This window comes from Dryas octopetala, chromosome 1 (genome assembly GCF_963921425.1).
Source record: "Dryas octopetala chromosome 1, drDryOcto1.1, whole genome shotgun sequence".
NCBI lineage: Eukaryota > Viridiplantae > Streptophyta > Magnoliopsida > Rosales > Rosaceae > Dryas > Dryas octopetala.
This window is the reverse complement of record NC_141366.1, coordinates 30,137,878-30,153,522: the sequence shown is the minus strand read 5'-3', so window position 1 is coordinate 30,153,522 and position 15,645 is coordinate 30,137,878. Positions and strand designations below refer to the sequence as shown.

Genomic DNA, 15,645 nt, shown 5'->3' with positions numbered 1-15,645 from the left:
TTGCCAAACATATATGCAGATTTTAGGATCAATAAAAAAGCATCCATGCATGCATATATGGTCCAAGACTTTTGTCCTTGGGGGCATGCGCGCGTGTACTATACAATAAAGTGCGAACCCCCACTTTTGAGTTAGCTAGCCCACCAGTATGGGTCGATATTCAGCCCACCACTTTAAGACTCACCTAGAGTGTGATCAATTGCCATGGAATCTAAAAAAGATGATATTCTCTTTGTCATGTACAGTTGTACACTGATATGTTTGTCATTTGTGTACTTCTGCAACTGAATAACATTGGTGATTTGGTGCGACTGATTAATATCATTGGTATCTTAAGGCTCTCACCTAGTGTACGTGTGATCAATTGCCATGGAACCTCAAAAAGATATTCATATTATCTATTCGAAGAGCAACTACAGTACGGACATGGCACTGTCAAACTAAATTTAATGGCTCAAAATTTATACCCTAAAATAAAAATGTTAAACTCGTCATTTCCAAAGATAAAAATGCGTATGCATCATATATAGTATCTAGCATTACATACGGTATCTGTATTTTAACATCTTTAAATAAGCTAGTGGATTCAAATTGTAGGTCCATCATGTGCATCGGTCATTTTTGTCATTTGTGTAGATTCTGCAATTGATCATAGCATTAGTGCATCTTAAAGGCGACAAGGGAAATGAGTCAAATGACCATGATAAGTCATCATCATACCTCTTTTCAAAAAATTATAAGATATAACCAATATACCGTCAAGTAGTATAACTAATTCAACGTGTAAGGGTATTATTGGACGATGTGTTTATATTAGTAAGGTATAGTATTAATAACATTCACTCAAATGAAGACATGTTCGATGGCGTGAGTTGTATCTTATTTTGCCATTTCTAGTTTGCTTTGCTTATTTTGTCTTTTCCTATTTTATGTTTTTCCAGTTCTAATTTAATTAGAGTAGATTGATTTAGTACTTTCCTTATTCTTATAATTGCTTTTAATTAATTAGTTTTCTTGTCTATTTCGGGTTGCTTATGAAAATAAAATTGTATATATAGGTTCCTTTAGGTGTGGAATCTCACATTTAGGCTTATTTGTGGAATCCTTCAAGGGACCCCACTCCATATAATATTTCAACAATCCGAATTATTTATTTTTTAAGTCTATATTCAAAGATCATCCTTGCAAAAAATTAAGTAAATTGAAAACCATTAAACTATCAAACTTTGATCAAATAAATAGATGAACAAAATATTTTCGATAAACACTTGAAATTGTGATCATTTAATCAACGGTCAAATGGTTTCCGATTAACCTAACTTTTTTCAAGCACGATTCTTGAATGGAGACCAAAACAGTAAACGGTTCCGATTATCAAAACATAATGTGGAGTGGGCCCCATGAAGAATCTCACAAATAAGCCTAAATGTGAGATCTCACACCTGAAGGCCCTTGTATACATAAATATATATATATATTGTAACACCCTATAGAGGTTTAAAGTTGAGCTCTAGTACCCTTGAGTGTAATTTTGGTGATTATCAAGTTGGATTATATTTTTGAGAATTAAATTCATTAGTGTTGGATTTTTCGTAATTTTTCTAGAGATTAATTTATGGTTTTGAGTTTACAAGAAATTAGGATTAATTACTACGAGTCTGTAAGACTTTTCGGGGAATTATTTGGAGTCCCAAGCTATTTTTGGTGATTTAACGAAGTTTGGGAAAATAGGAAAAATGGAAAAATGGAAAAACAAAAAAAAAAAAATTTGGAAAAAGGCTAACGCGACGCCACATGGCACGACACCATTCGTCCGGACGTGCTGACGTGGTGACAGCTGGCGCCACGCGGGCGCTGCACTTTTGACGCAGGCGGGCTCACGCAAGCCTCTGTGGGTGCGTTTCACCGGATCGTCAGCTCCGACCTTTTTTAATCTGAGCCATTGGAGCTCATTAAAAGGAGAGAGATATAGGCCGTTGACTGGGCTGAAGGGACCGGCACTATAGCACCGGGTCGGCTGACCTGCGTGTTGGTTTCTGGGCTGACCCATGGGCTACATGTGAGAGAAAATGGGTTTTTAGTTGGGTTTTCTTAACGCAGTTCCACTTTTAAGCCACTTTTGAGCATTTTTAGTGCACTTTGTCTCACATTGGAGATTTACAACTTCTTCCAATCCTCTAGTGCCTATAAATAGAGACCATTATCCTTCATTTTCACTTACACCACCAAGTGAAGTTAGAGTTACTCACTCCTTGGTTATTTGGGAGTCTCTCTAAAAAGAGACATACCAAAGGGGAATAAACTTCTCATAGTTTAAAGTTTTTGGAGTGCAAGGAAGAGACCATAGGAGTGGAGTCTAGCTTTGGAGGTCTACAACTGGGCAAATATTTTATTTATTTTCAGCCTTATTTATTTATTCTTAGGCTTTAATTTTAGGATGCATGCTTAGATTAATTGAGTATGATTTATTTATTAATTAAGCATGTCTAGCCTTATTTTTGGAGTTTTAATTGTTTATTTAAGAGTAATTAGCACGCTAGGATTTGCAAGTTTCAATTGTAGAGATTAAATTAGATTAATTTAATTTATTTCAAGGCTTTGCTTTGAGTTAAATCAACTAGTCAATTGGTTTGACTTCAAGATAAAACTTAAAACTTGTGAACCCTTAAGTTAACTCTAAAGAGAAGAGTTTAGTCTACTTAGAACTAGAAATGAGCGACGTGTGACTACAAGAAATGTCATATCGTCTTCCCTTATTGTTAATCGTCTCTAACTTAGAGTTTGTTTTCTCTTGTCGTGTTTGTTTCTATCGGATTTCTCAGTCACCCAGTTGCTGAGTTATTAAGAGGTTAATGTTGTCGTAATTGTCTATTTACGACGGATTTGCCAAGATAGGACCGTATGCAAACGTGGAAGGCTTGTGGAAGAGAATACTTGAAGTTCATCGGATTCCAAGTAGGGGGATTTATCCTACATTTCTCACTATGGACTTTTTGTGTGTATATGTAGTTTTTGATAACATGCTATTTTTATTATTGTGATTAGTCTGAGAGTTTGGGTAGCGTAGTATGTGACCTTGGGTTCAAATTCCTAAACTTTCTAGAAGAATTGATCTGTATATTATGGGGAGTCTAGCCAGGTTAACATGTGGCTACGTGTGCTTGTGCGAAACGGGGACCCATGATTGATCAGGTGGCAGTGATACTGTTTCTCAATTGCGAGTTTCTATTTCTGTTTACCGTGGCACTCTCGCTATGGATGCTATTTTTTTGATTATAGCTGGTCATAGTTGTACCTAATGTGTATCGACCATAGGAGTTATTATTATTTATGAATTTTTATGCATGTTTACCATATACTGCTGCATCTGAGATGTTAAATCGAATTTGTGGAAATGTTTTGGGATTTTAGAAATCAATCTTTCACAGAAAAATGTTTTTAAAGGTTTTCAAACTAAGTAGGGTCCCCTGAGGGAAGCTATGATCGTATGAGATACTTACTCCCTACTTTCTCTGTTTGTTTTGTTTATATTCTATTGCTTATGCAAATTTGCCTCTTGGAGGAGATCTTGACTGAAGGGGTGCGCAATTTGGATTCTCTTGTCGGGTGTCTGAAGGTCTCTGTTATCATATTTTTTGCTATCATAGCGGTTCTTGTTTTCCCATGTATGTTTTACATTGGGAATCCTTTTGAAACAATGTTATTTTGTAATTTTTTTGGGTTTTACTTATACTTTGATAATTCCTTTTTTGGAGTATTGATTTAACTATTTCACCCAAGTGGGTTGGTTAATCTTTATTTTGATTATTTATTTATTTTGATCTTATTATTTCCATCAAAATCCTGTTGTATAATGAGTACTCTGATCTAACCCGATCCATTTAGATACAAAACGCTCAACATTTCTTGAGCATCTTGGAGGATTAACGCCCGTGAGACACATGGGTGTATACACAACTACTAATCATGTGTGTACAATTAATCTTTTATGACTCATGTTTCTTTCACGGTTTCTCAGCAACTTGTAGTATATTTTCCCATTAATTTGTTTCTCAATTTCCATCATTTTTCTGGAAAAGACGATATGCATTTTTTTGCCAATATAGTAGAAAACTAGAAATAATGGATATTATTGTGAATCCCACATCGCCCAGGTGAAAAGTTTTATAAAGCTTTATATACTAGAGTGAAACAACAGCGTTTGGCCAAGTTCACTAGAATTCTGAATCAACTAAAATCTCAAACTCTCTTGGGTCTGGCCTTTTTTAATGTTGGTTCACTTGCTCTGCAACCTTTATTTTTTGGTCCAAGTTCTGCAACCTTTTTGTTTTCAGAAGTCGATGATTTTAGTTTGGGGTTGTCCATTTTTTATAGTAATCTCCCCTCCAATTCTGGACAATTTATCAGGTGTAGTATTGTCTTTTTATACGATTTGGAGAAGAATCCATGATACTATATTTTTAACACAAATTTTTAATGGGACTCATTCTATATAAAATTTTAACGATTCGAACTGTCTATTTTTTAGGTTTATATTAAAAGATCATCATTGCAAAAATTAGATAAATCGAAAACCATTTATCTATAAAGATTAAATAGTCAACATTTTAAGTATTTATTTTGTTGACTATTTAATCTTTGTAAGTAAATCGAAAATCAGTTACCTAAAAAATAGACGAGTTGGATCATTGAAATGAATCTGATTAAAAACTTGTGTAAAAAATATGGTATCATAAATCCGTTTCCATATATTTTTTATCTTCTTGTTTATGCATTTATGGTGGGCACAAATTTGTTTGTAAACTTGCTGGTTTTTTACACACATGTATTTATAACATTCTATTTTTCTTAAGGAAAAAAGTTACGGGAAATTCTATACATATTCTATTAGAGGTGTCAAATGGCGGGTCTTGTCATGCCGGTCAACTTTATATATGTTGAGCATATTCATGCTTCGTGTTGTATTCATAATGGCCAATTTAAATTGGGTCTATTTGTACTTTGTTTCATGTCTATATCAACCAAAATAGTTAAGAACTAGGTCGGCACAACCCATGCCTCATTCATGCTCGTTTCATGTCTTAAATAAGTGCTTTTGCTCAGTACTAGTGCGTTCCCTCAATCGTCCTATTAATTACAGAAATAATATAATTTAGTTTTCAGAAGGGGGGAAATGGATCCAGAAGTGCAAACATTAAGGTCAATTAATCTCTTATTAGCACCCTTAACCAGTTAACCTCTATAATAAAACATTCATGATTGGTCAGAAGCTGCAGAAAAACATGTATGATATCATGCATTTTGCATCTCATTATATTTTCTTTTATTTGTTTTCCTCCGCCAATTAAACCCCTAACCAGTGGATCACACACGCGACAAATATATATGCAAAAGAGCAACAATACAAGGATAATTCTTTCTGTGTAACCAACACAAGAGTTACGTGGTTCACCTCTAAAAGCTCTACGTCCACCAATGTTTACGACCAATTGAACGAAGAAGATTACAATATAGAACAAATAAGTTCTTCCAATCACACTAACTAATCTCACTCCTCTAAACCCTTCTCAATAGAGAATCCCAATTACACCCATACCTCACAAGCACTAAATCTCACTAAGTTTTCTCTCAATTGGTCTTTTTCAACACTAACAAGAGTCTTGCAAAGAATCTTAAAGGCCTATTTATAGGCTCACTAAAACCTATAATACATTAGGAGTCTTAATTCAACTAGGAGTATAAGATGAATACCAAAACTAGGCTCAAAACATGTCATGATCAAAACAGAAATGCAGGAATTGCACTCCAACTCTAGAGATCACGCTGGAGCGCACAAAAGCTCCTCAAAGGTACCTCTCTGGACACTGGAATGCTTGAGCCTCAAACTCATCTGCAAATTTGACGCCTCGAACCACATCGAACCACATCGCCCAACATTGGCATGGACTGCGCGCTGAGTAAACAACAGACAGAACAACGGTAAGCAGACGAAGGGAAGGGTCCCTGGTGGAAACAACTTTGCTTACTTCAAAACTTAGCTTACCAGAGAAGAATCCCATCAGCTTGAAAACTTCAATGCCATTTTAAATGCTTGAAGTTTCAATTTGAGCTGTACATGTAGCTTGCTGTGATTTTTGTATACAATAGATACATAATAACAGGACTTGCCCATAACCTGAATTAAGAGAACTATAAGCAAATTCCAAACCACCTAAAGATTTATTTGAAATTCCGTTTCTGGAAAGTTGTGCAGAACATAGATAGTACCCGAGGGTCGTATTGGGACAGCCCAGCCATCACAACTTTGAAGCCTGAGACGTAAAAGAAAAATTGGATTATTGCAGACAACCATTAATGCCAATCATATGACTTAATGAACCACAAAAGCTCTTTTCTATGTACCAAATACAGTGTGGATGCATGGATGAGTGATTAATTATCAGGTTTTTACATGTACCATATAAATCTGTTTTAATCTTTCTTATAATTGTAATCACAAAGCTCTGCACTTACATGTATCTTGGAGTAATCGAACCAAAACTGTAAAGACCGATGTACTTGAATCGGGATTTGAGTTCCAGCATCAGAGGAAGCACAACATCATAACCAACCTCATGGGGGTTCCGTCAGATATGCATCCATATTCCCTACAATACATAACCTGAAAACAACCCAATTAGACAAAAAAAGGCATTCCAACTTTTTAAATTCAAAAATACATAACATATTGCCTAATTCAGTGTGAATGAGCCCTCATTAATTTTGCCCATTCCAGTTTTAATGAGGCCTCATCATGTGACATTAATCTCTCAGAAAACCATCTGATGAATTAATCTCTCACCATGTGATATCCACAATGCTTTTCCTCTAGCTAACAAAAGTTCTGGTTGCATATATGTTCCAAGAGGAAGTTGAAGTCTAAATTAAAATAAAAGGAATGAGACCATGAACTTAGATTTGGAATTAAAATTGAAGGAAAAATACCTTGTCAATTTTCATAGAAGATCGAGCGGTCGCTGATGGAAGATTAAAGAAAATGGATGCCACCTGCCTTGTGACTTGCGAGTCACCATTTGACAGTAGTGATTATAACAACTGAAAGTAAATTAATGATGGATCAATATATAATATTATACATCAATAAACCACAACCGACCATCAAAAATACTTAAATAAATGCTTCAAGCTTCAATGTGAGCTGTACATGTAGCTTGCTGTGATTTGTCTACAATAGATACATAATTAGAGGACTTGTCTACAACCTCAATCAAAAGAAAATAATCAATTCCAAATTAACTACGTAAAGATTTATTTGAAATTTTGTATCTGGGAAATTCTGCAGAACATAAATAGGACTCGAGGGTCCCATTGTCTTGGGGAAGCCTAGCCATTGCAATCTTTCTGCACTTTTCATGACCATTAATAATTATTTTCTGCACATATATAATTATCTCGTGTGAGCAACTTAATTTGCTAATAGCTCCAGAGACTAAATCGGAGCATTGAACACGACCAATAAAGCTGATTCTGAGTTCCAAATAAGTAAAGTGTGGATGCATAAAGGAGTAATTATTAAATTTTTACATGTCAAAGCTCAGCACTCACCAGTATCTTGAAGTAACCAAGCCAAAAAAGTAAAGACGGGTATACTTGATAAGGATCGAGTTGAGTTCCAGCATCAGAGGAAGCACAATAACATCTTTGACCCTGCAGTACTCTCATGTGTTCCATCAGATATGCATAAGAGAAATAAGCTGAAAATAAAGGTAATTCCAAATCTTACAAATTCAATTTGATGCATTAAGCACCATGTTACAAATATGAGAGTACAAATGAGGCGTCCAAAAGGCTTTTAATTTTCTCTAAAAAAGGTTGTGGTTGTTCCAAGAAGTTGAAGTCTGAATTAAAAGAGGCCAAAACCTATAAGAGCGCAACTATGATGGAATATTACAGATAAAAAAATTGTAGTAATTGACTTTTACTAAGAAAAATTGAAGGAAAAATTAATACCTTTTCAATTTTACATTTGACATTGCTTCTTCAATAAAAACATGCCTAGCGAGTACGGATTATTAGAAGTGAAAATAAATGATCAATTTTCCGTACAACTAATATATGAATATTTGAATATGATAGATCAATAATATATACATTAGATAAATAAACAAGAGTTTCCTTACAAGAAGAATAGAGCTCGATGATCGATTGAGATTGGCACAGCTCCTCACCCAGGGAAGATGTAAAGCTGGGATGAGGTTTCCTCGTCTTCAATGTCAATCTAAATGCTTCAAGCTTCAATGTGAGTTGTACATGTAGTTTGCTGTGATTTTTGTCTACAATAGATACATAATTAGAGGACTTGTCTATAACCTGAATTAAAAGAAAATAATCAATTCCAAATTAACTACCTAAAGATTTATTTGAAATTTTGTGTCTGGAAATTTCTGACGGAACATAAAAAATACTTTGAGAAGCCCAGCCATTGCAACTATGCGGCTTGCAATCTTTCTGCAATTTTCATGACCATTAACAATCATTTCCTGCAGATATATAAATATCTCGTATGAGCAACTTAATTTGCTTATAGCTACAGAGACTAAAAAACGAAATGGAAGCATTGCACATGACCATTAAAGCTTCTTTCTGAGCTCCAAATAAATTTTTACATGTCAAAGCTCTGCACTTACCTGTATCTTGAAGTAACCCAGCTTGAAATGTAAAGACAGGTGCACTTTATAGGGATCGAGTTGAGTTCCAGCATCAGAGGAAGCACAATATCATAAGAAACCAGGAACATTTCTCACCCTGCAGTACCCTCACATATGCATAAGAGAAATAAGATGAAAATAAAGATAATTCCAAATTTTAGAAATTCAATTTGCAGCAGTAAGCTCACCATGGTACAAATATGACATTACAGATCAGGTGTCCACAAGGGCTTTCCTCTAACAAAAGTTCTGGTTATTCCAAGAAGAAGTTGAAGTCTGAATTAAAAGAGGCCAAAATGAATAAGAGCTTAGCTATGATGGAAAAATTAGAGATAGAAATGAAGTAAACAACTTTGACTAAGAAAAATTAAAGGAAAAGTACCTTTTCAAAATTAGATTTGACATTGCTTCTTCAGTAAATCATGCCTAGCCAGTAGTGATTATAACAAGTAAAAGTAAGTGAGCAATTTCCCATACCATGAATAGGACTATGATAGATCAATAATATTATACAGTACATAAGATGTAATGTATTACTTACCAGAATAGTAGAGCAGCTGGATGATGGAGATTGGCAGAGCTCCTCACTCATGGAAGAGGTAGAGCTGGGATGAGTCAACTAATAAAAGCCATCCTCAGTTTCATCATCATCCTTGATACCTTGGTCGTCCTGGATCCAAACTCCGTCTTTTTGTACCTTCTCAGAATCAATTTGGATATTTAGGGTGTGAGAAATCTTGGCCCACTCACTTCCTCTTCCTTTTTTGTATACAGGTGCGAGAAACGGACAATGGATGATCCACAACATCTGTAGTGGTGTCTTCCGCAGGAAGTTGGGCAGTGCTCTTAGCATTCTGCAGTAATTAAATTCTAGGGTAGAGAGGCAGGGCATTATTGTTATCTGATCAGAATCCTCTTCCCTCCACCCCTCCACTCCTTTCCACTCTTCCCAACTATCCATGTCTATGAATTTGAGTTGTTTCAATTTTGGGAACAAAATATGTGACGATGATGATGATATTAATGATGTTTGCATGTCTATTCCCAAAAAATCAACTCCTATCTTTCGCATACCAGACCTGGAAATTTCCAGAGATTCCAGGGACGACAATTTCCCGAAAGGAGGCGAAAACATGCAATATGGAATGCTAAAATAAAGCTTTCTCAAGTTTTGTAAAGACATCAGCCAATTGGGAGACGACCTGGTGTTATAACACCTCTTGATGACTAAAGACTCCAAACCTGGATGTGGTTGCAAGGAATTCAGTATTTCTCCATTGTTTTTGCCATGCTTACGGTTACAGCCACAGCCACACTCGAAATCCAGTTCCAAATGAAGGAGTTCTTTCTTATTCACCAATTGTGCTTTTTCACCCTCACTCGCATCTTCTGCAGACCCTATGTTTCTAATGGCAAGATGCCGAAGGTGGTCCATGTTTTTCAAATCTTCTAACTTGGGTCGTTCAGTACCACCATTGACATGTAACTCATCTACCATTTGCAGATTTCTTAATCTCCCAATCCCTTCCATCTTTGGACTCCAAGTGCCCTCAACATGAAGATGCTTTAAGTTAATTAGCCTTCCCATATTGGGTATATTTATGAGACTACCGCACCCATTAATTTGCAAGGTTTGCAGGTAGTATAATTCACCCAGAGCATTGGGTAATACCTTCAAATGTTTATTTTTAGATAAATCAAGATATCTCAAATGTATCAATTTGCCGATTTCCTTTGGAATTTCTTCAATATAGTTACAACTCAAATTTAATGTCCTTAGGCATTTCAATTGCAAAATTAAATCTGACCCAATGGTAGTAATTTGTGAATCAAAAGCTGTAAGGGTACGCAGATTTTTAAAATTGCAAAAAGAAATTGGCAATGCACACCCAAATGCAAACATCAGAGTCAAATGAAGAATCTTGTCATCTGGTCGCTCTACTCTCTCATAAGCACCCTTTATCTCCATAATAAAGCTTTCCTTCTTGGTCAAATACTGCACAAAATCATGTACAATATCATGCATTTTGCAACTTATTATATTTCCATCATCATCTTTCTTGAAATCTTGGAAAAGATCGCATTGCCAAGTCATATAAATATGTTTGACCCATGTCTTTTTCTTCATGGTTTCCCTCAACATTCAAATAATCTTGTGACATCCACAACTTAATCAAATCATCTTTATCAATCACATAATCTTTTGGGAAAATCACACAATACAAAAGACAACGTCTGATTGGTGGGGTCAAATCATAATAACTTAGTAATAACGGTTGAAAAACCTCTTGCTCAAACCCTTTTAATTCCCATATCTTGCTATTCAAAACATCTTTCCATTCTTTTAGTTTGCACTTTCCACGCATGAGACTGCCTAAAGTTTTTGCAGCAAGAGGCAAACCCTTACATTTTTTTACTATATCATTACCAACAGCTTCAAACATTTTAGACTCATTGTTTCTTTTCCTGTCAATGAACGCAATGTGATAGAACAATGACCGACAATATTCTTCACTTAACCCCTCCAAATGGATCATGTGAGTGGTTGCTCCCATCATATTAGCAACCTCCTCCTTTCGCGTGGTCACCAATATTCTACTGCCTAAATCACCACTACGTAAAGGTTTGTTCAATTGTTCCCACTGACTAAGTTTTGGGTTCCACACATCATCAAGGACAAGGAGAAATTTCTTTCCCTGAATCAATTTACATATACATTGCACTAAAGTTTGCAACTCATTTGAATTTGGGACATTTTCAGTCAGACCTTCAACGATAGCTTTGGCAATTTTGATCTCGTCAAAGGGGTCTGAGACACAGACCCATATTCTCAAATCAAAATGAGTCTTCACCATTTCATGGTTATAGGCTAGCTGGGAAAGAGTTGTCTTTCCAATTCCTCCCATCCCTACAATAGGGATGATAAGGGGGCCCCTCCCTTCCTGACTACTCTCACTTACCAACTTACTTACTAAACTGTTGGTTTCATTTTGTCGACCAAATGATATATCGACAAGAGATGAAGTTTTTTGTCGCACAAGTTGCTCACCAAGTCTTTCAGTGTATTGAAAGTTATACCTTTGCCTTTCATTAGCAATCACAGTTAATCTTTCATTTAGATTTTCTATCTTCAGAGCAATGTCCCGACGGTGAATTACTTGATTGACTTTGCCAAAACAATTGCAAAGGGAGGGAATGGGGAGACATACCTTCTTAGTAGCAAGAGCATTTTCACCTTCTTTATCTCCTTTTTCAATTTGCAGCTTTAGAATTTCAGTGATCCACTCATCCAACACGTTGTCCATCTCGTAGGATACTTGTTTCAGATTATTCAGCCAATGTCTCACGTTGGCATCCTTCACTTGTCTCTGCTCTGCATCCTCAAGCACACCTCGAATAGCTTCAAGATTGCTGGTGAGATTTGTGACTTCTTTGTCAACACCTATGACCAATTCGATCTCTCGTTCTACCTTGTTATGGGTGATCGAAGCCAAACGGTCTAAGAGTACGTTAACGAGCGCTTCAGCCATAGTGTTGACGTAGGTTTGAAGCAGATTGGGAGTGAAAAAGAGAATAAGTATGAGAGATGTGAAGAAAGAAATGCAGAATGCGCGTTCCATGGTCTTTGTTCCAGTCAATGTATCCCTGATGTCTTCCTTATAGCTTGAAGATAAGGCATATGACCCGCAACCGTTTGTGAACTGTGATGGGCGATGGGTTCTTTAAATGACGTCTTCTTTATAGTCAAATACTACTCAATAGTCAAGACTAGGTGGGACTAGGGACCAGAAAAAACATAACCCTTTCACACTACTGTTTGTCCACTATATATATATATATAATATATTCCTTACTTTTTCTTTTTCTTTTTTTTTATCACGAAAAAACAGAGACTTTATGTTGTCTCGGTTGCAGAAACATCGTGTGGAGCTTATTTTATAATATTTATTTAATCTCAAAATTATACATTTTAGTTATTATTTTTTAGTATTTTAGTGATTTAATTATTATGTTAATTTTTTGATTAATTAGTAGGTTTTATTAAGGAGTAAAATTTCGGTTTCAAAAAATTTTTCGATTAAAATTTTCACTAAAATTTCGATTTTGACAAAATTAAACAAAAATGACGAAAATTGCTATCAAAATATAAAAATTGTGAATGAAATTTGACCATATGTTTATTTAACATATTATCTACTACATTGATAAAAAATATATAGGCCCCGTTTAGGATTGTGGTGGAGGACCCAAAAGCTGCTGTGGATGGCAATTCTCAATCACCTACAGCAGTTTTGGTGTTTGGTAAAAAAATAAAAAACTGATTTTCCCCACAATTCTCAACTCCTCACAACAAAAATAGAAAGCAAGTTTTTAGGTGCTTTTGAAAACTGCAGTGACTCACAGCAACAATGAATATTTTATTTTACCCATAATACCCTCATTGATTTCTATAATTTTTATTTGTTTATTTTAAATTAAAAAATATGTCTATTGTTAGTTATATTTTATATTGTGATAATTAGTTATGATATTTTATTTATAGGATTAAAATTATAATATACCTAAAAAAATAATAGGCATACTTATTTAATAATGTTGTTCTTAGAAAAATTAATGCTAATAAAAATTTGTAGTCAAAAATTTCAAAAACAAGTAAAAAAACATATTATTTTTACTAAACAAATAAGTGAAATGCATTTTCAGCATCATGTCCATTTTAGTAATTATACACAGTCACAGCATTTTTATATTAACATTTACCAAACACTTTGATACTGGTTTTTGCACTCACAACACTTTTGAAAACATAGTTTACTAAACACTCAACTGCTTTACTTTACAGTTGACTTTACTTCACAGCTGTTTTTTCTCACAGCAATACCAAACTGGCCCATAGTAGGTTTCATGTAATATAATGCGCCCTGTAGACAAATACTGTTAAATAAAATTAGTATAATGAATAAATAAAATTAGTATATTATTTATACTCTATAATTTATAGACTAAATTTTAATACTAAACCCTATATACTTAATATACCGTAATATACTCTATAATCTATACACTAAACCATATATACTATATATTGTTTATGATATGGTATAAAATATTAGTGTTCAGGCCCTTTAGTGTATTTTTAATTATTTTTTATATAGAAATGTATTAGGGTTTAAAAACAACTAAACGAGACACCAAAACGGCCAAACGAAACCCCAAACTTTTTTTTTTCTTTCCAATTGCCTAAAGGCCCCAAACCCCAATCAACTCTAAACTTTATTTTTTCTTCTTTTTTATTTTTTTTTCCCTTCCTTTTCCCCCGTGACCTTTCCAAGTCTCCAATAGTCCAGTCTTCCTCTCACCTTTTATTTCTCTCTCGGACTCTCCCAGTCCCTCATTCCCTCCTCCTCCCCTGATCTTTTATCTCTCCTCCTTCTCCTTCCTCGATCTCTTTCTTCCCCAATCTCCATATCTTCTACCTCTCTGTCTCTTCCTCTTCTCCCTCCCCAATCTCCATCTCTTATTTCCCTTCGACGACGGGCGGCTCGATTTGCCTCTTCCTCCCCTCTCTCCCTCTGGTCTGCCTCCGATATTTTCGTCGAAATTTTTGAAATCTTGACGAAAATATCTTGGTATTTTCATAAAATCTCCCTTTCCCTAAAACACGAAAATTTCCTCCTTAGGTTTTATTATTTTTTATCTTATTTCTTAGATTTAATTAGGTTGTATTTGTTTTATTTTAGTTTAGAGTAATTTTACAAGTTTAAATATTAATTAGTTATTTTTGTTTTGTAGGATTTTTAAAATAGCTCAAAAGAAAGAAGCCCAAAAGATAAAAAGAAGAAAATCTGCCTAAGCCCAAGAGAAGAAGAAATAAAGAAGCCCAGTTCGGCCCAATTTGCCAGGCCCGGAAGTCAAACAGCCCGGCCTGCCTGGAAGCCGAACAGCTATTGAGGGAAACTTCTAAGAAGTTTCCGCACCTCACTCTCACCCTTTCTTTCCACACAAGCTAGAGCCGAGTTGAGTCGTCCTTCATGAGCCGCCAAGCCGCGTGAGCCACCGATCCTCTCTCTCTTTCTTTCGCCCAGCTGCTCTCCGCACTCCCCTAAGAAGCCAACGACTCCTACTTTTTCTGCTGCTATCCTCTCACGTGGTGACACATGGCAGAACAGCTGCTGCCAGCCTTTTTGGTAGCTGTTAACAACCCTCTCTCTTTCCTCTCCTGGCCCATTCACATTGCGACAAGTGTCCCACACAAGCCCTAAAATTCCTACTGCTCTAGCCTATTTAAGAAAGGCTCAGCCTTCATTCTCTTTTCTTCATGCCTCTTTCAAGGCCTCTGTAGCGTACAATATTTTAGGTCTCTTCTTTATTTTCATTTATTTATATTCTCTTATTTGTACTTTGTAGCACATTTCCATTTAATATTATGTTTTTTATTTAGTTATTTAAATTCTCCTATTGTCTCTTTATTTGGTCTATTCTTATTTCATTAATGTCTTTTAATATTATGAGTTTAGTTTATTTATTCTCTTGCTTTTTAAGTTTTAGTATTTCTTTCTTTGTTTTTATTTTCACAATGGTTGGTCACTAGACTCCTTTACCTTGGTTTCTCTTATCCTAACTTGATTTTTGTTTATTCTCTTATCTATATTTCATAAACGTCTCAATAACAAATTACATGTTCCCTTTCTTCTTTTGTTATAGTTTTAGTATTTTTCTTTTTAGTGCTTGCATTGGGGAGAAGTTTGCAAATGTGTGGTCATCAAGAAAGGGGAATTGCTAGCAAAAGTTTGGTTGCCTTCTCTTAGTGTGTTGTGGCCAATGTCACCACACTAGTGCTATTCTATAAACCTTTTCTTTTTAAAGCTTTCTTGAGTGGTGTTTGCCTTACTTGTGCAATTTCAATTTCCATATATCGTTGTTTTGTTGGATTGTT

General features: G+C 35.2%; 1 protein-coding gene and 1 long non-coding RNA gene across 3 annotated transcripts; both read right to left on the bottom strand.

Annotated features, from left to right (window-relative positions):
- Positions 1–5,448: 5,448 nt before the first annotated feature.
- On the bottom strand, positions 5,449–7,578 carry LOC147299655 (uncharacterized). The gene is made up of 5 exons (XR_015119866.1): positions 6,985–7,578; positions 6,514–6,661; positions 6,268–6,311; positions 6,044–6,175; positions 5,449–5,953 (listed from the first exon to the last, which is right to left on the bottom strand). It is a non-coding gene; the product is annotated as an uncharacterized LOC147299655 (long non-coding RNA).
- Positions 7,579–8,408: 830 nt separating this feature from the next.
- Positions 8,409–12,380, bottom strand: LOC147299654 (putative disease resistance protein At3g14460). 2 transcript variants are annotated; one of them, XM_086229036.1, is made up of 6 exons: positions 11,918–12,380; positions 9,250–10,704; positions 9,091–9,134; positions 8,897–8,984; positions 8,688–8,805; positions 8,409–8,540 (listed from the first exon to the last, which is right to left on the bottom strand). In XM_086229036.1, the coding sequence occupies exons 1-2, from the start codon at positions 12,326–12,328 to the stop codon at positions 9,328–9,330; spliced, it is 1,788 nt and encodes a 595-aa protein (XP_086085162.1). In that variant the 5' UTR covers positions 12,329–12,380; the 3' UTR covers positions 8,409–8,540; positions 8,688–8,805; positions 8,897–8,984; positions 9,091–9,134; positions 9,250–9,327. The 2 variants fall into 2 exon arrangements, with proteins under 2 accessions (XP_086085162.1, XP_086085161.1); XM_086229035.1 differs by having other exon boundaries at positions 8,897–8,957; positions 9,250–12,375.
- Positions 12,381–15,645: the final 3,265 nt, after the last annotated feature.